The sequence below is a fragment of the Psittacula echo genome, assembly GCF_963264785.1.
Source record: "Psittacula echo genome assembly, chromosome: 2".
NCBI classification, from domain to species: domain Eukaryota; kingdom Metazoa; phylum Chordata; class Aves; order Psittaciformes; family Psittacidae; genus Psittacula; species Psittacula echo.
Genome location: NC_137737.1, coordinates 107553074 through 107574715, shown reverse-complemented (window position 1 = coordinate 107574715; position 21642 = coordinate 107553074). Strand labels below are relative to the sequence as shown.

General features: G+C 37.8%; 1 protein-coding gene across 1 annotated transcript in view; it reads left to right on the top strand.

Annotated features, from left to right (window-relative positions):
* PTPRM (protein tyrosine phosphatase receptor type M) overlaps positions 1-21642 on the top strand; it is a gene marked incomplete at its 5' end in the record, with an annotated part of 476815 nt that overhangs the window by 424025 nt on the left and 31148 nt on the right. The window contains 2 exons of the mRNA XM_080610125.1: positions 486-522; positions 18750-18847. Coding sequence (XP_080466251.1) covers positions 486-522; positions 18750-18847 — 135 coding nt within the window. The remainder of the gene's footprint in view (positions 1-485; positions 523-18749; positions 18848-21642) is intronic.

The following is a 21642-nucleotide window of genomic DNA, read 5'->3' as shown; positions in this document are numbered from 1 at the left end:
ACAGTTTTAAGTTCTTCCTGCTGTTGACTGAAAATGAACAAATCACAGTGGACAGAGTGAACATCCCCCCACCATTCCCGAGGCCGAATGCAAATCTAGTGTTCTTTAGCTGTTAAAAAAGGAATAGGCTTTGCACTCAATAGCAATAGCTTGGAGGTATATCTCAGCTTCCATGAGCATCTGATGCCATTAACTGCAAGTGCTAGAGAGGGTTTCATGCTGCTCATTTTCAGCAAAGTCAACTAGGGACTGAAAGAACATATTACTTCTGTCCCTTAATGTACAAGGCTGCAACTTAAGTATCCTACGGAAAACACATTTGCCTCTTGTTCCCCTTCTCCCTTGCCCTTCCCCCACTGGAAAGAACTTTTGCATCTATGCATTATCTGTATTGTGATTTTTACTGAATACTACTCTAAATGAAGTTTCATTCATAGCAACATTGCGGAGCATATTGCTTATTTTTTTTTCCCAATTTATTTTAGGGTTATCATAGACCAAACCACTACATTGCTACACAAGGTAAGTTTATCACCCTTTCTTGTTAGTCATGTGAGCCTAAGAGGTTTTGGTGCCTGGATTACAGTTTATGCTCTAATACGCATTCTTGCCACAGTCAGTATCCAGGACACGGTAGGCTCGATCACTTAGGCAGAAGCTAGCAAACTGAATTATTACCTAATTTTCTAATTTTCAAGTATGTCAAGTAAGCAGCCCCTTACTTTTGTGTTCAAATACGTTTTGAGTAGAAAAGCAAAATTCACCCATTTTGGTAGAGGTTACTCAGCATGTTGTTACTCATGAAAAAAGGAATAAGTCATGATATAAATATTCGTAGCAGCTCATAGCAGCCTTTCTGTATCTGAAGGGGGCCTATAAGGATGCTGGGGAGGGACTTTTCATTAAGGACTGTAGTGACAGGACAAGGGGTAATGGGTTAAAACTTAAACAGGGAAGTTTAGATTGGATATAAGGAAGAAATTCTTTACTGTGAGGGTGGTGAGGCACTGGAATGGGTTGCCCAAGGAGGTTGTGAATGCTCCGTCCCTGGAGGTGTTCAAGGCCAGGCTGGACAGAGCCTTGGGTGGCATGGTTTAGTGTGAGGTGCCCCTGCCCATGGCTGGGGGGTTGGAACTAGATGATCTTAAGGTCCTTTCCAACCCTAACTATTTTCATAAAAATGATTCTGTTCAGCAAGCTTTTGAGAGAGACAATGGGGTCATAAAAATGAAAGTTCTCTTAATTGTTCAATGATAACTGGGCCTCAGGTCCTAGAAAACACTTCATTTAGCAAGTTTTACTAGAGAACCCAAAGACATATTATGCTTGCGAGGGGATTCTTCAAAGGGATGTAGAAAGACAATTTTACAGGCCATCTTTAAAAAGCTTGCTTGTGGACAGGAACCCATCCCTTTGTCAACACGCAAATTAATTTTCAATTTGTACTTGTCTTCAAAGACATAATTTGCTCATTCTGATGCAGTTCTTAATTAATTTTTGGTCAAGTTTAGAGCTGGAACAAGTGGGAAAGATGAGTCTTTTGTGACAGCTTCATCTAATATTGAACAATATGCCAATCTCCTGCATATGCTTGGATAGCATACAGGTGAAAATTTGATAGTTCCTCCACTGCCTGGGGGGAATCTTCTCTGTAATAAGTGTTCTCTGACAAAGCTTCCTGCATTTGCCCATGGATCTGAAGAAGCTGAGCTACACCCACATACGTTATTTCAACACATGCCCAACCTTTTAAGAGAGCCAGCTGGAGTACTGAGTATAATACTCAGAATAATCTTACCATGTGTTGGATTTAAAGGTTATGCATACTTTTTAATGACTTTTTATCAAAGCAGAGAAAATGTTGGCCATGTCAAATAAGAGCTCTTACTGTGATTTCAGTTGTCCCTTAAGTAACCCAGTCTGCAGCCCCTAGTCCCCACTTCTGCCAGTGGGAGGATTCATATCTCTGCCTTTCTGTACTCCAGCTCTCAAAGGTCCCTTTGTGCTACTTTATGTGAGATGACGGTGCGGCAAGACACTGGCCTTATTTCTAGAACCTCCTCACTACTGTCAGTATTACACTTTAGACCAGAATTAGAATTTGTGATCTTAGAATATGAGCCATTTAAATGTGGTGCTTCTTCCACTTCTGCTAGCCACCCACCGCATTCCTCAATCCACAGTCTTTCTACAGAGGAGACAGACAGGAAAACTAGGACAAAAATACAACATTTGCTTAATTCTGTTTGGGCTTTTGCACCCTCTTCTGAGAATACATGAATTGTTTCATTTAACCTTTAGCTAATGAAGCTGTTGCTTTTCACCCTTAATTGTATCCTTAGAATAAGAAGTCACACAGTTAGCATTTCTGTATGGCATTTCAATATGTCTGTTTCAGCTGTCATTCTTTGGGGCAGGTCCCACCAGTTTCTTCTGTGTAGGTGCAGCTAAGTGGACACAGGGATGCGTAACCCTTCCCTCAAAGCAATGAGTGAGAAACTGACTCTCTGAAGAATATAAAATTCATTTTTAAATGGGCATACAATTTACAGCAAATTCAGAATAATCTGGCTGTCACTTTTTGGTGGATTACATCTGTAACATCTTAATTTTTAAGGCCAGTTGGGAAGCAGATTTGTATCTCCAGTTTGGAGGAATGAAGAGCACTGATATCACTCATCTCAGGAGGCTGATGAATTCTCTCTGGCTCTGTCCCTGGCCTGATGAAGAATCATGAGAAAGTTTCTTTTCCTTCCTCTGTCTCAGCTTTCCTGTCTGCAGAATACAATTTAAAATACTCACCTGCTTTTTATAGTTTTCTTCAATGTCCTGATAGATGCAGCTGTGTAAAGCCTGTTTAGTGTGATTCCCCAGTATGTCGGTTTCCTGACAAAGCTTTTGCACAATAGTAACACTTCCAGTAAGATACAGTCTCTGTCTTTTGCAAAGGTGATAAGATTACTGGGAATAATCTATAGGACTTCTTTAAGGCTCTATGTTCACTATGAAAAGAAAGACATTTGCTTCACTTGTCAAACAGACTATGCCTTTGTATGCCTTCCTTAGTAGTAGTTAGCCTGTCACAAGGCATGGCTTTCAATATAGCCGATGATGTTTATACTGTTTTAGAGCACGCTTTCATATAGATATGTATAAACACATCACTGCAGTACAACAGTTAAGCTGCGTGTTTAATTCCCTTGATGTCTACTTTACATCAGTCTTTAAATAACTTTTCCCATTCTCCCTTTTCTCCTCCACTGCAACTTTCACAGGTGCACGTGCCTATTGTTCTTTGAAGGAAAATATCATTACGTGAGTCAGTTTAACATCTCTGAGGAGTTAGAATGATTGATACTTAATTTTCCTATGTTCTTCTTAGGCTGCATTCAACATATCAAGTGTTAATGAGCAAATATAATTGTTTGAAGTGAAGAAGTGGCAAATTTAATCAGTTTGTAATAGATTACCAATCTGCTTTTAACAGAGCTGGGAGTTGCATAATCACCTGTTTATTAAAGTGTTACTGTCTTCCATACTAAGCAGAGTTTGACATACAGACTGGTATCTTTCCACCTTGGCATGTGTAGCTTCCTGTTGCTAATGTGAATTAGGGGGAGAAACATTCTTTAAAAGACTTGTCTAATGGAGGCTTTCTCAACTAATAATAAAAAAAGATTTTGCTTCTATTTTTAAGAGTAATACATTCAGAGGGTGCAATTTCAATTATAAAATTAATATCAATTTTCTTTTATGTGATAACTATAATGTGAGTGGTATACTGAATTTACAGCTAATAAAGACTTTTGGTGATCTGCTGTAATTGGCATCAACAGATGGGATCCGCACCTGAGTCACCGTGATTAGAAAAATCCCACATCACAAGCCGGCATATTGGGCCATGAAGAACCAGAAAGCTGATGCGATTTAAAACTCGCTATTTTGTTTTAGGTATCCCTTGTTCCCATGGATATAATTCTTTAGATTTTTTTTATAGCAGGATATTGAGCTTTTGTATGATCTGTTCAATTTACTGGCTGCTAGGGGTTTTTTTTCCAGGAGTTAGATAATCAATGAATTTTAAACAGGTCCTTTAGTAGGAGCATTAGGTTGAATACCTCTACAGTACTTATTCTCACACACAGTGCTGGATGTTCTTACTATTGGATGACTGTTGTTAATCTTGTGTGTCTCACCTGATCAATAAGCAGGAAAAATTAATCTTTTTTGTATTTACTTGTTCACTGTCCTCTGGAGTTCGTAGAGTTAGCTTAGCTGAGACTTAGCTTCTTTTAGCAAGTCTCTATCAAAGGTTTTGTAATGCGTCCTCCTTTACCACTGCACCAGACACTGTAAATTATGAGTGACAAACGAATGTTAATATATTTCTACAGCATTGCTCATTGCCATTTCAACCAGGGCTGGTTTTTGAGCAGACCAATCATGTGTGAAACAGCAAACGCTCACATGCAAGCTGAATGTCTTTATATATGAAGTGCATTCACTTGTGTGTCTCAGACTTTTGAATATTCCTCATGGTTCAGATGGTCTCTGCTTGCTGCAGCTTGCAGGTGAACCAGATCTAAGATATTTTGTGGAAGTACTTCAGAGCATTTCTTAGTGACTGTAAAAAGCTCTTGAAAATAAAGCAGCTTCAGATATAATAGTGCAGTGTAGCCTTTCAAATTCTTTTTTGTCTGTGTCCAGTTGTAAAGCAGATGCTAAACCATTTCACTTTGTGTATCACTGAATACGGAGACAGACATCAAGTCAACTTTCAGTCAGGAGGAGTTTTTTAGGTATGAGTTAAAAACTTCTGAAAATAAGTATTTACTGTGAAAATGTTTACAGTCTTCACTGCAGCAGCATAAACTTGCCACTGTAATAACCCCTTTCATATTCCTTCCCTTTTCTGCAAAATATGTCTTTCTTCCACACAGGACTGTATGTTGTGTGAACATTTTAATAAGGGTTTTCAGAAACAAAAATGCATTTTCTTTCAAACTTAAAGTTCCCTTTCAGGCATCTGAAGCAGAAATACTGCTTTGAATAGTAATACTCAACTTCTGTGGCATGATTTTTTGGTTTTATGTTACAAAAAGTTATCAGAACTACAGCAGTGTGGAAGCCCCACACGTCTCTTTGCAAAGAAACTTCTGCTGCCATGTTTTTAGCCTCCAGATGAAAATTAACATTTGAAATTACTTCAGGGAGAATTGAAAAACAACAAAGCAAGGTAGTTCTGCACAACTTTTCAGCGTTTCATATGCTGTCATTTTTGCAGGATGTAGGGTAGTCAGGCTGATTTCCTGATACATATATATATATACACACACAAAGAGATTGAATTCTGTATACCTGTATTAATGCTAAAGATTCAACTGTGTTTGATTCTATTCTTTACTTTTTAATCATCAAAACTTTAAAAAGGTGGTTGAAGCAATCTGTCTTCAGTGAAGGAGATAAACCCATTTTTAAACACTATATTGAATAGGTGGGGCTTTCTGATACATGTCCTTCACCTGTTTTGCAATACTGGTGACAAATGGCAAAGAAGTTACTTTTCTTCCCACACCCAAATGCATACAGAAGTACTAGACCCTTTGTGTTATCTCCAGGTTATACTGTGAAGCCATATGGTAAATTCACCAGAGCTCTCTTATGACTGTTTCCCCCCAAAGGCTGATGATAACAATTGCAACATTTGAGCACCTTTTGAAAATTGTTACTTTTTTGATTAAGGGAGTGGAGCATCTCCCTTATGAGGAAAGGCTGAGGGAGCTGGGTCTCTATAGTTTGGAGGAGACTGCGGGGGGACCTTATTAGTGTATATAAATATATAAAGGGTGAGTGTCATGAGGATGGAGCCAGGCTCTTCTCAATGGCAAACAATGATAGCACAATGGGTAATGGGTACAAACTGGAACACAAGAGGTTCCACTTAAACTTGAGAAGAAACTTCTTCTCAGTGAGAGTGACAGAACACTGGAACAGGCTGCCCAGGGGGGTTGTGGAGTCTCCTTCTCTGGAGACATTCAAAACCCGCCTGGACACATTCCTATGTAACCTTATCTAGGTGTTCCTGCTCTGGCAGGGGGATTGGACTGCATGATCTTTTGAGGTCCCTTCCAATCTCTAACATACTGTGATACTGTGATACTGTGATACTAGTGTTGAGGACAAAAAGTGTGTATTAAAAATGGTAACTATAAAAGTTCATATTTTTTAACAGTTGCCATATTATGGTACATGAGAATACCAGAGTTTCTCTCTGCCTCTTTGTTCATAATAGGATATTTTATTGATAACTGTGTTAGAACAGTTTGACCATTTTCATGATTCCGGTATTTTTCTGTCTTTGTCTTAATGAGCTGTGTGTTAGTTTTGTCTGTACAGGGAATGAGATGCCCCTGTAGAAGGCTGTAAATGCAGAGCTAGCATAGTTTTATTAAAAAATACAAAGTTGGCTTAGGCTCTGTTGAAGTGTGTCACTTCTCTGAATCTTTGTGTGCAGACCAAGAGAAAAAGGAGCATTGTTGGAAAGCTGATGACAGATCCATTGCTAGGTAGAACCACTTACATTGTTCTTTACATATGTGCAGCTACATTTTGCAGAAAGTACATGCCTGCCTTTAATAAACCTTTGGAAGTTTTTTATAAGAACAAACAAGTTCTAGAAATTATGTTAAATAATTATTTGATATTTATTTGCTAATATAAAGCCTGACATGCTGTGCAGGCTTGTCCTGGGTTTAGCAGGACTACATTGACTGCTACCGCTGAACCCAGGACAAGGCTGTTTTTTCACTTACTTGTTAATGTGGCTTGTGAAACAAAAGTTTGAGAAACTGATGATTTTTATGTAGTCTATTGTCAAAGCCACAGAGGAAGAAAAGCAATCCTTCTATCCTCTTCCCTGCAAAGATGGAACAGCAGGAAATCAGACATAAAGGTCTGCATAGATCTCTGTCTCAAAGGCAAGACATTGGTTTGATTTGTCTGTTGTGAAGTCAGTCTAGAGTAGCTACAACAGACTTCTGCATATCAGAATTAAGAAGCAAGAGAAATGAGAGACTACAATAATTAAGTAGACAGAGGTGAATCAGGCACAAGGAAATGTTTTAAGGTTGTATTGTAAAAAATAGAAGATTGTGTGAAAAGTAATGTAGCTGTTCTCCTTTCAAAAATGTGACTATGTAATATGTCCTGCAGGCAAGGAAGTTATGATCTTCCTGGAACTCAAGGGCTGAGCAAACCATTCTTGTAAACCAAACACACTTTCAGAAAAGAACATTATGGAGGTGGCTGTCTATTAGCATATTTGCTCCTGACTCCTAGTTACCTAGATTATGCACTAGAATTCACTTTTTTGTCCAAGGAAGGTGTGTACATCAGCATTACAAATGTATCTCACATGTCTTGGGGATGCAAATTACGAAAAGCTGATGCTTGATGATAGGTTGTCCATCCTCCATAAAGAATCATCCATAAATTGGACTTCATGGGAAGGGTACCTGGCACTCTTGACAGGGTATCTTTAGCATGCCTGCCAATCCCTGAATCCTAATGCTAAAGCAGAAGGAGCAAAGACATGCAGTTTGTCAGGAAAATCACATAGTCAAAGCATCTTGGTTTTCTGTGAAGTTTATTTTCCAGCTGGACTTCAGAAGCATGGAGGAAGCTTGGTACCAGGTGTAAGGCGGCTTTTTGTCTTCTCATTTGCTGATAAAAATGAGTGTAGCAAATTGGCAAACTGGATATATTTCAGAAACACATGTAACAAGAAACAAATAAGGCAGCTTTTTTTGTTTGTTTGTTTGTATTATCACCATATCCAAATATTTGCAACGTGTCATCTTTTCTCTATTCTGTATCCTTTTGTAGTAACTTGAATCTCTATATTGGTATGGCCACCAATGCACACAACAGTCTGGGTGATTTTGAAGCGCTGCCTTTGAAAAAAAAAAAAAAAAAGATACAGGCTTATCGAATTAATTTCTTTCCCTATCCATCTGTATTATTCCATACAGTTGCATATTCAGATGCAGACTTTGTGGAGAGTCCCTGTGCTGCTGCTAAATCTCATTCTGTTGCAAGCATGCTCCTGTTACTGTGTCTGTACCAAGCACAAATACACTCAGCATGTTAGAGTGGCTTTCCTTGTTTACACTGTACATAGAATACTGCAGTCTCCCATGAAAATATAACAAAAAAAAAATAGACTGAAAAGGTTAGTGTTTCTCTTTCCTACTTGAAGCAGTGAAAATAACCAATGTGCTCCCAAAGATAACAATAAGTAATAGAGCTGAGAAAATTTGTTGTCATGCAGATTTCATTTTTATCATAGTTGTCTTGAAGTCAAAAAGGAAAAACATCCGGTACACATTTATTTGTTAATACCTTCACATGTGTCTTCATCTAAGGTTTGTTTCATTCTATTTCTATGACTGAGGAAGAAACAAATGTACCAAAGTTCTCCAGCCTTAAATAGAAAAATATATTGTGAGAGATAGAGCTCACTCATAAATTATGACAAATTTGTTTTTTCTAGCATTGTAAAAATGCTTTAATGTAGACTAAATTACCTTTTTTGTTCATCTGGATAAAGAGTTCATGTTAATGCACTTAAACTCCCATCATAAGTTTAAAACATACAGCATCTGAATATCTTACTCACACGCATGAGCAACATTCTTTCACGGTAAGGTCCTTGGGGAAAAAATAAAAGAAACTAGTAGCCAAAATGAACTCATATTTTCAAGCTTGTGAATAGTGATGATTGTATTACATTCTGATGCTTATGATTGACTCAACATGAAAATAGAAAGTAGAAATGGGAAAGACTAATTAGGTTCAATTTTGTCTGTTCCCTAAGGAGCCTTCTACTGAAGGGGATGAAATGATCTTAAACTTCTTATCCATCATCAAAATTGATTCTGCATTACCAGTTGATAGGAAGGATCCAGTCCAAGAAGTCAATTACCTGAGATTTTTTTTTTGTTGGAGATGTTACAGGCAGCATGTTTTTTCAAAATAAATTCTGTATTTGTTAGCCTTCCCAAGCTCAGCTGGGTTATTTAGAATGAGTGATTAGTAGTTACTCATATTACCATGGTGCAAATCACCCTTACTGAGAAGAATGCACAAACTAAAAACTAAACCAGCTTTCTTACTGGAAAACACTGATTCAGCTGAAGTGAAACTTTCTTTTGGACTGCTTTCACAAAGACAGTTCAGGTTCAAACTGTGGGCTCAAGGCTCCTGGAATAAGCCTTCAGTCAGAGCTATGACCTCAGGGAGAGCCAGTACTTCATGTTGCTATTTGATCTGCATTAATTTGGACCTGCATCTTAGTTTCCCAAATGAGTTACCCATTGTCCTCCTGACATGCCTGACTGTAATTAAACAATTAAATGTCTGTAGGGCATAGAGAGAAAGAGAGGCCGTGTGCAAGTGAGACCAACTCTATTTCTCTGTAGCTAGTAAGCTCTATTGCAAAATACATTAAGGCCTCTAGTTACAATTATAGTTATTCAAAGTATTCCTGTTGGCTAGCAGAAAAAACTGAAACACACTCACTGCAAGCCATTGCCTAGCAGTACTCTCTTAAAAGCTGTGTGAGGTAAATATTCAAGCCTCTGGCCTTGTTCAGGTATCCCACTTAACCCTCACTAGGGGATCTCTGACTCCTGGGAGTGCTACATGTAATGTAAAATTAGAAGGATACTTGATTTATCCAGTGTAAGGAAATGTTAATGAGAGGAACAGACCATTTAATATCCCTGCCATGAGCAAACAAATCATTATGAAAGTAAGAGTTCTTCAGTTATGCTGGGTTATCTACATCAAACTACAACTACATCATTTTATTAGTTTTTTTGATTTCCTGCCATTAAGATCAGAAAAAGTAGCTTTCTTGCATAGCATAGTGGTACTATGTACGCAGTTTTTATTGCTTTCAGCTTGGCCTAGTCTCAGGCTAACTGGCTAAATCTGGAGCATTTCTTTTGCTGCCAGTCCTTTGTTGCTAGTCTGCAGTACTTCTGGGAGTAGTCAAAAGGTGTTATGGGAATGTGCTATTTATTCTTTGGGAAATTGTACGACATTTTCATTTTATTTTATTGATACAGAACAAACTGAGCTAGTATTGGAAATCTAGCCATGGAGAAATGTCAATAATGAATGCCAAATGTCAATAATGAATGTCAAAGAATGCGTAACAGTTTATTAGATGGAAGCTTAACTGGTAGAATTAGCTGTAGTGTTATAAAAATGCCTTAAATAGCACCTGCCAAGAGTGCACAAATAAAGTCTGGTCTCAGACTTAAAAATATATTTAAGTGCCACAGTGACTTGTTTGTGAACATGGTGGAAACACTAATATGCAGTAGGGATAGGTAAAATTATTCAGAAATTACTAGGGAACTGGCATATTGTGGCTGCTCTATATTATACCAAGCCTGTTCATTTCATTCAGACCCTACCTTGCCTCCTGTTGCCTCTCAAGGTATGTTTGGATTGTGACTGTGAAGGGCATGAACAACTTTCGTGTATTCATGGGCATTTAACGTGTAATACAGTTCCCGCAACAGTGGAGCTTCAGTCTCAGACTGGGATTTCTAGACGGTACCATAATGCAGACAAAATAATGTATGAAGATGTGCACTGTTCCAGCCTAGTTAGATCTGTATCAATAAAGAAAAGAAAATGCTGTATGATATTCTAGAGAATAAATACCACGTCCCTATGAAACTTTCTGGCTACCTACAGAATCACCAAAGAATAGGATCAGAGAAAATGCCAGCAAGAGAAATGATCCAGCTCTAGCCAATAGTTGATGTGTATGTGTATATACACACTTATAAAATAAGTGTATTCAAACTGATTATCTAGTTTTGTGAAATGAACAATTTCAGAGAAAAAAAAAATCATTGGAATAATCGGTTTTCTCGTTACTCAAAGGATATGATTTTTAAGCATCTCTATATTAAACTGGGAATTTAGAATGGAGGGTTTGGGGTCTTTTTAGATAGCTGTGAGATGCTTGTGCATATTTCATAAAACAATAGGACTGTAGCTCATCACTACTGTACATTTTAAATGGCATGTTACAGGCTAAATGTTTTTATATTATTTTACATTTGGAAAGAGATGGAGAATTTAGAGGTCAATCTCATCCTTTCCTTCATCCTGTGAAATGCCTCCTGCTGACTTTTCTAAATATAGGAGGAGGTGGTATAGGGAGCCAGCCAAAGCACGGGTCAATCTCATGGGAGCTGTAGATAAAATTTCTATATGCACCTCAGTTACTAAGTAATCTAAGCCTTGTTGAAAGCTAATGGGACTTGAAAGCACTTTGAAAATTTCATTTTGTGAAAGCCAATTTTCACATAGAGCAATGCACAGGCAGCAGGGCTTGCTGACTGGCTAGCTCAAAGAAGGTAGGATTTAGTTTGTGCTTGAAAATCAGCTGATTACTATTCACTGTGCTGTCTCTTGGCTGATAATGAGAGCAAGTTCTGTTTTCTCTGAGCAAAGGATACAGTAGAGAGCCTCTATGTGCTAGTAGCTGCATTGGGCAGGATTTGTCCCAATAAAGCATTTCAGCTTGCTTTATAAGCAGTGTTTTCCTGAGATGTCAAGCTAACAAGATTCAGTCAGATCTGTGTCTTATTGACAATCCATCTAAGATGAGGAAATAATGAAAAACACATTTTAAATTCATAGCTCAGTTCTGATTAACTCACTTGAGTGTAGCTGAGATGACTTGCTGTGGAATAGTGTTACTGCATACTGTTTTCTGGTTTTTTGCATTGCAAGGTGGTATCATTGAAAAAGGACAGAAAAGAAATGGTGGACTGGCTACAACTCAAATATAGATTCTGCATGTAATTGATATGCATGGTATATTCTGAAGCCTGGGTTTAAACTAATGTTAGGAGAAACATTTTTTATTTGTTTCTGAATGAAGTTCTGGTAGACTTCTTGCTTACAAAATGGTGACATTTCTTACCTGACTCTGAATTAATTACTGCCTCTTCAAAGAAGTGGCTCTTCTCTGCACCATCTGTGAATCTACTACCACGGAGGAGTCAGTTAAAATAAGGTTTAAAACTCAGGGGGAGGATTTTCCATACCTCACATAGGAGTAGCCATAGCCTCAAGCTTTCTTGCTTGGGCTGCCCCCTGGCTTAACACACTTACAGGGAACCAACTTCAACAGAACTTTCTCCACAGCTTGCTTTGTTTGCATTTTTCCAAGGCAAGAGAGATTTCCAAGGAAGTCCTATCAGGAAAGCCAGCATAGCTCTATAATTACAATATAGCTCTGCTAAAGACTACATAATAATTAATATTTGTAAGGCTAAAATTAGAAAGTGCTTTTCAAATGCCATCACAGTCAACACTATAAGTCAAATGAAATAGAGTGATAAAATCAAGAATGTGGGTTTTCAGCTCATCACAGGGGTTTTGTTTAGTTTCGTTGAGATTCTTTAATGCACAGAGTGTCTGGGGCTGGAATATGCAGAAGCAACAAATAATAATTAATACTGAAGTATGGCAGCTAGAAACCAGCAATTAATAAATAAAACTGAAGTATTTGTGGCCAAGTTTTGCCAGTGTAAACGTCTGTTGCCTTTTAAGTATGTTGATATTTACAATGATAATGCTATAAGAGGGTTCAGTAAAAGTGAATAGATGCATGGCACTGGGGTACATTTTACCCTCGATGCTGGTTGAGTTTCTGGAACAGTCTTGGGAGGACTTTAATTAAAGCATTAGAAGCATCCAGGTTATATGACCTGATTCTTTTTCATCATTATTTTCTTGACACCTGAAAATACAAAAGATTGATCTGTATGCATTTGGATAGCTATTGGTGAGTGGAGGGCCTATATGATTTAGTGATATCTTGACCAGCTTTATCTCAGACTTAAAAATTATTCACATTATTTATAGGAGCATACATACTGTGCCTATGAAAACATACTCTTGTAGAAGTTTCAAAGTTAATTTAAATCTATATGTTGTGGTAGAAAACAAATGTCTAAACCTATTTTGAGAGAAGTTATAGCTGAAAGACTGCACGATCACTGCCCGAATTTTCTAAGTTTTTATAGCAAAGCTTTGTTCTGCACTTCGCTGGCCTCCATGGAGGCACTAAACCCTTAAGAACTCCTGGAAATGTGAGTGAAAGTTAAAGGTATGCTACCATATCTACTCAACAAGCATATGGTAAAGGCTGCTCTTCAAAAAATCAGATTATCAGGAACTGATCAGATCTTCACAGTGTCTTCCACTCAGAAACCCCCTCATTTGGAGAGGGCAGGGATGAGCCAGCATACAGCTGTACTGCTGTGGGGCAGTGGCAATGCAATTACAAAAAACAATGAATTAGCAGTTAAACTTGCTATTTGACTGCATCAGCACAACTGGGATCTGTCACTTTTCATTAAGTATGCTGACTATTTTAGGTAGAAAGATCAAGACATTTTATTTTTGTTTACTTTGCTTTGAAAAAACAGAACCTAATCTTAAACTCCTTAGTCTACATCTGGACATGCAAAGAAGTGTCCAGGATTGCAGAGCTGCTGACCACTGATGAGCTTCCCATGAGATTTCTGGGAGGCTGACAGAACTGAACATTCATGGAAACCTGATCACCTAATGATGCGCCTGAAGGTTCCTGTTGCTAAAATCTTGAGCACATTGCCTTATTGAGTAGGGAAAAAATGTATTTCAGTTAAGGGAGATGTTCTCTTGCCTACAGTCAGTGATATTTATAGTTTAAAGTAGCATTTAACTGCAATTTTTTACATAACTTTTGAAAGGGCATTTTATTCTTACTTCTGAATTCTAGCATGGTTAAAAGAGCAAGTAGCATGCATTTATGGATTATCAGATCACTGGACTGAGAGAGCATTAGTCACCCTGTAGTTTTCATAAAATCAAAGAATGGTTTGGCTTGGAAGAGACCTTAAAGATCATCTAGTTCCACAGGCAGGGACATCTTCCACTAGACCAGGTTGCTCAAAGCCCCATCCAACCTGGCCTTGAACACTGCCAGGGATGGAGCAGACACAGCTTCTATGGCCATCTGTGAAATTCTTTTTTCATTACCCTATAAACAGCTAGTTTGTGCCATTTAAAAGGTTTATTAGGAAGAGGAGAATTCTTGAACTTTTCAATCTGTTAGCTTGTAGCCTGTTCTCCCAGTAATATATTTATTTTTTTTTTATCTCTGGTTTTATGCTTTCATGTGTATTTTGAGCAATTTCTGCTACGTAATGGGTTTGGAGGTTTTGACAGTGTAATTGCAAAGGGAATCATTGCTTTTGGCTTTTTTTGCCATGCATCTGTTAAGAAAGCATTTACCATGTCTCAAGTTCAGGTTGGATGGATCATACATAGTTGAGAACACCACTCCCTTTATGCAAGTATATCAGCTAGTTGTCCTTGAATGGTCAAGTGATAGGCAGCCACAGCAGCAAGCAACAAAAGGAAAAATACTTCCGTAAAAGGTGAAGACAGTTATCATTGCTACTAGAAAGTGGAGTGTTAGTCAAGGGCACCATTTTATAACCACCTCCTCAGACAGGGTGGACGCACCTGCTCACTGGAAGAAGGTTTATTTCACTCTTTTCAAGATGGAATTTAACTGCTGCGGGTATAAGTCTTGCATCTTGTCAGTCCACTGCTGCTATCAAGACATGCCTAATGGCTACAACTACCTATGCACTGTCCCTGGGGAGCCTTTGGAGCTTAAGGGCATCTGTTCATTTTCTGCACAGTTCTAGTTTTAATATCTGTCATTGAATTTGGTTTCAGGTGGACCAAACATCAGCTTTTGGATTTGATATTCTACACTAAAAAAAGGTTTAAGAAGCTATTTGTTCTTTGTTTAAGCCACCAGCTTTTCTAGAAATTGAAAAATTACCCATAGATTTACAAGTCCATCTCAGTAAGTGCCAGGGACATTTCAGGATTCAGTTTTACTTGTTTCTTGGTGCATTTGCTTTCTTTCCTACATTTGAACACTTTTTTCCTATATTGTGGGCTAGTTTATCGCATTTGTATTGATCACGTACCCTATTTGCAATACCAGTTGATAGAATTGGGTCTCACAATAACAAGCAGAAATAAAGGCTCTAAAAAACTCAGTGTATAGAAGCAGCTTCTTAAGAGTTTAAACCATTCTTAAAAGCTGTGTGATTTTCCATTTCCTAATAAGCTTGCATTCCCCGAGCAGCAACTAACAACTACTGGTAATACAACTAATGGTTGTGATATATACAACTGATCATTTCTGTTGAGTTTTTTCAGTAATGCATTTAATTAGATTGGGGTTTGGAGAGTTGATTTCTCCTTTTCTTTTCATCTTCTGGTGTCAGTATGTTGTTGATTTCTTTTTTTCACAGCAGAAATCTTTGATACCAACTACTATATTGTGTAGCTAATGGGGTACACCACAGGCTTACTGTTAGGCAGCACAGTTCCTTCTCTTCACACCTTCTTCTCCTGCAAGGGGGCAACTGCTGAGAATAACCTTCCTGCCTATTGTGCACACATCTGTTAAGCTGATGCTTAGAACAATTACAGGCTCTTTCCCTATCACAAGTCTCTGGAATCAAATTGTTCAGTTCTTCATGACAATAAATCCTCAACCCTACCTAGCCTCTAACGCTTTTCAATTCTAGCTGGAGACAAGTAATAATTTATTCATATGGCAGAAAATAATTTGAAAAATGTCAAGAAGAAAAGAAAAATGGAGTAGAAAAGAATTACTTTCTGAGAATTTAAGGTAGGTTTTTCGGTTGGGTTTTTTTCCTTTCGATGTCCTGGATGTGAAAAAATTTTGGAGGCTGTATGTAAGAGTTGGAGGGGAAAAGCAAGAAAACACTTCAGAATACTTGAGGAAAGCAGAAAATCCTGTCAAGCACTTTTAATTAGATTGTCTTATCATTTGGATAGTAAGATTGGGAAAAGTGTACTCAGCACTGAAGAACAGGACATTTCTTCTAGGAGAAGATCTGGAATCAAGCTTGAAGGACTTGTCAGAGCTCAGCTCTTTCTCTGGCCTGAAAAAATGTTATTACTTTTTCTAAAGATTTATTTTTCTCATAATGTTTTTCTTTATAAAGAACGACAAATTAAAAATCCTTAGGAAGAAATTAGTGTTTAGGATCTCTCCCCAGTTGTACTTTGTGATGTAGGAAACTTTAAATCATGAGATGAATTATGCTGTCTATAGAAAAAAAGAAAATCAGGAATAAATTATCCCAGGTTATCCCAGGGCTGTCAAAAAGAAATGACTGTTACAAAGTAGAGCCCAGTCATCTTGTACCTCAAGTGAATCTGTAAGAAAAGTGAAGTAACACATAAAGAAACTGGCTACATTGCCCCTCAGTTTCTCAAAGATTCTGGCATCTTACAAGGGGAAAAGAAGAGGGCTGTGTAGACAGAGGATCTTTTCTCACCTTTCCTGCAGCTTTACCCAAAACATATTCAGATGAACAATCTTGAAACATCACATAATCCTGTGCTGACAGAATGCAGTGGAGCCATTTAGATTTTCTCCATTAAACTAAGTTGTGAATCAGAATTCTCGAAGCAATAGCATGGTTATTTTTTGTCCTTGATCAAGCCTAAATAATCTTAATAATGTGTCATGAACTTGCAGAATCTTTCCAGGTCACTACTCTGTGAAAATCTGCCTTTCCACAATCTTATTTTTAGCTACACTCCTTAAAAGATGGTAGCAATAGTAATTTTGCTGAATATTTGTTTAAGATTTGAGAGAACAAGTATTTTTCTACAGTGACTAAAATACTCTCCTTCCTTTTATCAGTAGGAGAGGTTGGCCCAAAACCTTTCTAAATGACTTTAATTACCCAAAAAGCTATATTGAATCCTACAATATTAAAACACAAGCAAGCTAAACTTGCACTGTAATGTATATTAATTATCTTACTGTGACATTCAGTATGACACTTGGACCATGCATGTATTACGTATCTAGGACATTTGTAAGTAAAATACTGTAAATTTCCATATGGTGGGGAGTGATTTAGGAATTGTCACACTTCAGAATGAAATCTCACAAAAGTAACACCTGCTCTGTGCTGTAAATTAAAAGAAAAAAGAAATAATTAAAAAGGGTGTCCAGTTTTGCATCCACATCATCTTGAATTTGGTAATTTCAAATACTATAGGTTTAGATTCTGCTGTTATTTCTACTCTGAGACCTTCTGATGTCTTTTGTGTTCTAACAGTCATAGGTTCCTGTTGTTTTAAATGGCTTTTTCTCCTGTTACATGAACAACCAAAGCCAGAAAAAGACAAGTTGTGAGACTATAGGGAAACCTGTGAAATATCTGCTATATATGCAGAATTCTTAAAAGCAGAGAAAATAAGGGAGAGAATACATACCATCTTTGGTCTATGCAAATTATGGATGATAAAATTATCGTTTGAAATTGCTGAAAATTCAGAAGTTTTAGACTATTACCATCCTTTTCCTTACACTTGAGTTCCAAGTAAGTTAGGTTGTAACTGTAATGTTATTTGCCTAGTGAGTTGTTTTTGACTTGCCTGTAATATCATAGAATCACAAAGTCATAGAATCACAGAATTATTTGGGTTGTAAGAGACCTTTGAAGATCATCTTGTCCAACCCCCTGCCATGATAATACAGTAACAATATATTGCTACATTTTTCACTAAGTACTTGACTTTCAGATTGAAAATTTTATCAAAGTGAGCGTAAAGTACCAAAACATGGGTGCCAAACTGCCCAAATCTTCAACATGTAGTTTGTAATGTTTTAAGAGTGTTGGTTTCTTCCCTAGGGGAACATTTAGGCCAAAGTATTTTCCATTTGTCCTCCAATTAGCTGATTGAAGACATTCCTCTAGATAAGCCACTAATTGCTTACTGCAGTGTGGCAGTTTATAGTACTTCATAGTATTTTGCACTTGTTTATTTTTATTGGCTCAGTGTTTTTAAAGTAGTGGTTTAAGACTGGGGTAGCACATTGAATGCCATGAATAAGACATGTAGAAGTGGATGGGACGAGGCATACATAAAGTGGTGTGGTGGTTCGCAACATTTTACGTTTCTTTAACATTTCCTGTGGGCTGGTACCCAGCTTGAGCATGACGCTAGAGGAAGCCCTGTGTGTTTGTCTACAAAGGCACAGGTTGTTGGGGAAAGCACTGCAGAGGACATGGCTGCCATGGCATGGCAGAGTTCTTTACCAGTTTCCCCCTGGTTTTGCAAAGTGACATACTGCTGCAAAAAACCGTTAACTTCTGCCTCGCTTCAGGAAGTGCGATTTGGGAACTGGGGTAATTTGATGGATAGTGTATACTAAGAAAAATATTAGAAACCAGGAAGCCACATCATCTCATGAGGCTCATTTCATTCCAAATACCCCTTCCCTAGGTTATCATCCAATTGTTAAGAGAAAGAGTAATGTTATCCATTTTTTATAATTCCACCTCTGGGTATTACAGAGATAAATACCTAAATGCTGGAGAACTAACTTTCTTTCAGAGCACTGTTTCAGGGAAAAAAGACTTAAATGCAGATAGGTGCGATGACAGAAAAGAAATTGACCCTAAATGAAAAATATGATTATAGTGATATGAATATATGTGTGTAGTCACAGTTTCTCAAAGTTCCCCAGAGACAAGCTTCCAATCATAAGACTTTCAGATAGTAACCTTTCATTTGATTTATTGTTTCAGGACCAATGCAGGAGACAATATATGACTTTTGGAGAATGGTATGGCATGAAAACACAGCCAGCATAATCATGGTTACTAATCTCGTAGAAGTGGGACGGGTAAGTGATTTTTGTACTTAAAAATATGAAAGACTTCCAAGGTGTTTGCTTTTGGAAATTAAATAGCAGACCAACAAGATGCTTATATTCTGAGTATAGCACATAAAATATTTATGACTGCCTGTGCTAAGAGGTTCATTATCAATTATTTTTCAACATTCCTGGGATGCTTGGCTTTGATAACATTAGCACAATGAAAAAGTAACTGATAAAGCTGCATTCTGTAAAGCACAGCCTGCAAAGACTGCCAAACAGGGAAAGCGTCATATCTTTGTATATATCTCAGACATACCATTTCTATTAAGGGAAACCAGGGAACTGATTATACAATGAGGTATGGAGTCATCTATTTTTTTAAGGGAGGCTGAGGGGGAGAAAACAGATTTCTGAGGAAAGTAGTTAAACTATGAAATCACACCTTCTCCATGGTATATTAGTCCAAATTAATGTGATTTATTTGGGTTTTCTGTCCTATAAGCCACCTGGACTAAATCAGAAAAAAAATAGCTTTGCTTATTTGTACACTAAATTTGTGAACCAGGAGGTCTTCTTTGGGAGCTGAGTAGTAAAGGAAAGCTCAAGTTACCTGGTGGTGATACCGTGTACTTTTCTTTCTTTCTTTCTAAACTTCTAAAGTAGACCTCCTACTCAATTTTGTTTTCAACAAAAAATACTAATTTTGTTTTCAACATGTAATGAAAGGAACTGTTTTCTTTGTTTCTCGTAACTGTCAATAACTGAGTCTTTTAATTTACTGCTTTGTCTATGCACTGGTGTCTTAGTCCTCATCTGGGATGGGTATTTTTCAAGGAAGTTTGCTTGGGAACAGAGCATAAAGCTTTCATTTGGAATAAAAAAAAAAAAAAAAAAAAAAAAAAAAAAAATCCAAAAAACCAACCACTGCTTCTATTGCAACTACTGCAATTATTGTACATCAGAGTGTAGAGATAAGAAGTCAAGTGCACATATCTTGGTGTGAGCCACGTGTTTTTAAGAGATGTTTTTAATTTCACACTGGAGGAGTGGCTGATACCCCTCTGCCCTGTGGCATTTGCATGAGGAGAGAGCACTGTTTATGTGATGTGAGTCAAAGTGCTGGATCTTGCCTCCTTTCTAGCAAGTCCAGTTTCAACAATCTCAATTTATTCTTCCTTATGTCCTTTGTCAATTGTTAATATAAATCCTAATGTTTTTAGATATCTGTGTGCCCAAGCCTGACAACAGATCAGGTGCACGTATTATTTTTAGATATAAAAAAGACGGGATTTGTGACTGCAGTTAACACCTGCTGCAGAAGCATATGCACACCTAATTGCATAGACGAAAAAGGATCATGGAAGCTGTCTTAAAAGTACAGTCCCTTGAGTGAAGAGGAAGGTAGAAATAGTTGGATGGTCCCATATTGATTCAAAACTGATTTGTAAGAGTAAAAAGCTCTCAGGCAAACCTCTTTGCTGAAGCTTCATACACATTCATAAGTATCTAAGCACACAACTTAAAAAGGAATGTTTTCAGGGTATGAATAAACAAGCCTTAGAACAAAAATAGTATACTGCATGAAACCACAGATTGTTTTCCTAAAGTCAGTATTAGAAAGCATCAATTAGAGTGAACTGTCAGGTATCAGCTAGGGAGACACCAGTCTTGTTGCCGGTGTTGGCAGCCTCAACTCAGAACATTTAGGTATGCAGCACATTCCTTTAGCAGCAAGCAACAGTTTGTGCCACCATGGAGATTTCTTCAGGGTGCAGGCATCCTAGTGGGATACAGATCTGCAGTTTTGTTTTTTCTGGCAGTGGTAAAAATGACTTTGTTCTCACTTTCTCTGGAGGCCAACATAGGTGAGATCAGAGAGCAGAAATTGAAATGAGCTTTTAATGGAAATGAGATCATATGAGCCACAGAAAAATGCAGCCAGTCCTCCATCGGTGCTTCTGTCCCGCTCCTAGAGCTGGAAACATCAGCAACAGGGAGGCATATTACAAACACACCATCTGTCCCACAACCCCTAACACAAGCCCTGTGCCACCTTGATTAGTAATGATTTTAATGGACCTTTTGGTAGCATTCCTGCACGGCAAACCTTGTAACCTTCCCAACCTTGAGGTTTTCTATTTCAATTGCTATTGCTGGTATAAGATTTATAGAGGTTCATAATTTATATTTTTTAACCCTCTTGACCCACTGTAAGCTGAGGAGGAAAAAATTCTTTATATTTTCAGGGAAGCGGAATTTCTATTTAACGTGTTTGCCATACAGTGTACATCCTTCATGAATTAATCATTAAGGGGGCGTATGTGTATTTGTTTACCAGCACTGGCTGGATAGTCATTAAATCAGTGCTAGGAACTTGCTTCTTGCCCTGGAGCATTAAGCATCAGGACTGTTTTAATTGCGGATAGAGGAATCACCATGAGGCTGTCCCTAATACAAGCACCTGCTGCAAATGACTCAGTCCCCAAATTACCCTCCAGCAGGGTCTGGGTACATCTGCCAATATCTGTCATTATCTGAGGCACACTTGTCAAAACCATGCATCCCTTTAAGCTCTTGTGTGTTCCAGCAAGGGACCCTTGTCAGAGTTTCTGGCACCTGCAGACTGCTGTGCACCTGGTATTTAAATGGCACAGAAATGTGTTATGATTGTTTTCTCTTTTTAATGAATCCACCTGAGGGACATTTAGCTCTTTATCTAGTAGCCTGTTACCCAGTCACTCACATTTACACTGCTTGTATGGAAATGCAGAACTCACTTCTGCTGTTATACTAATCCATCTGCCAAAAGTCTTATCACA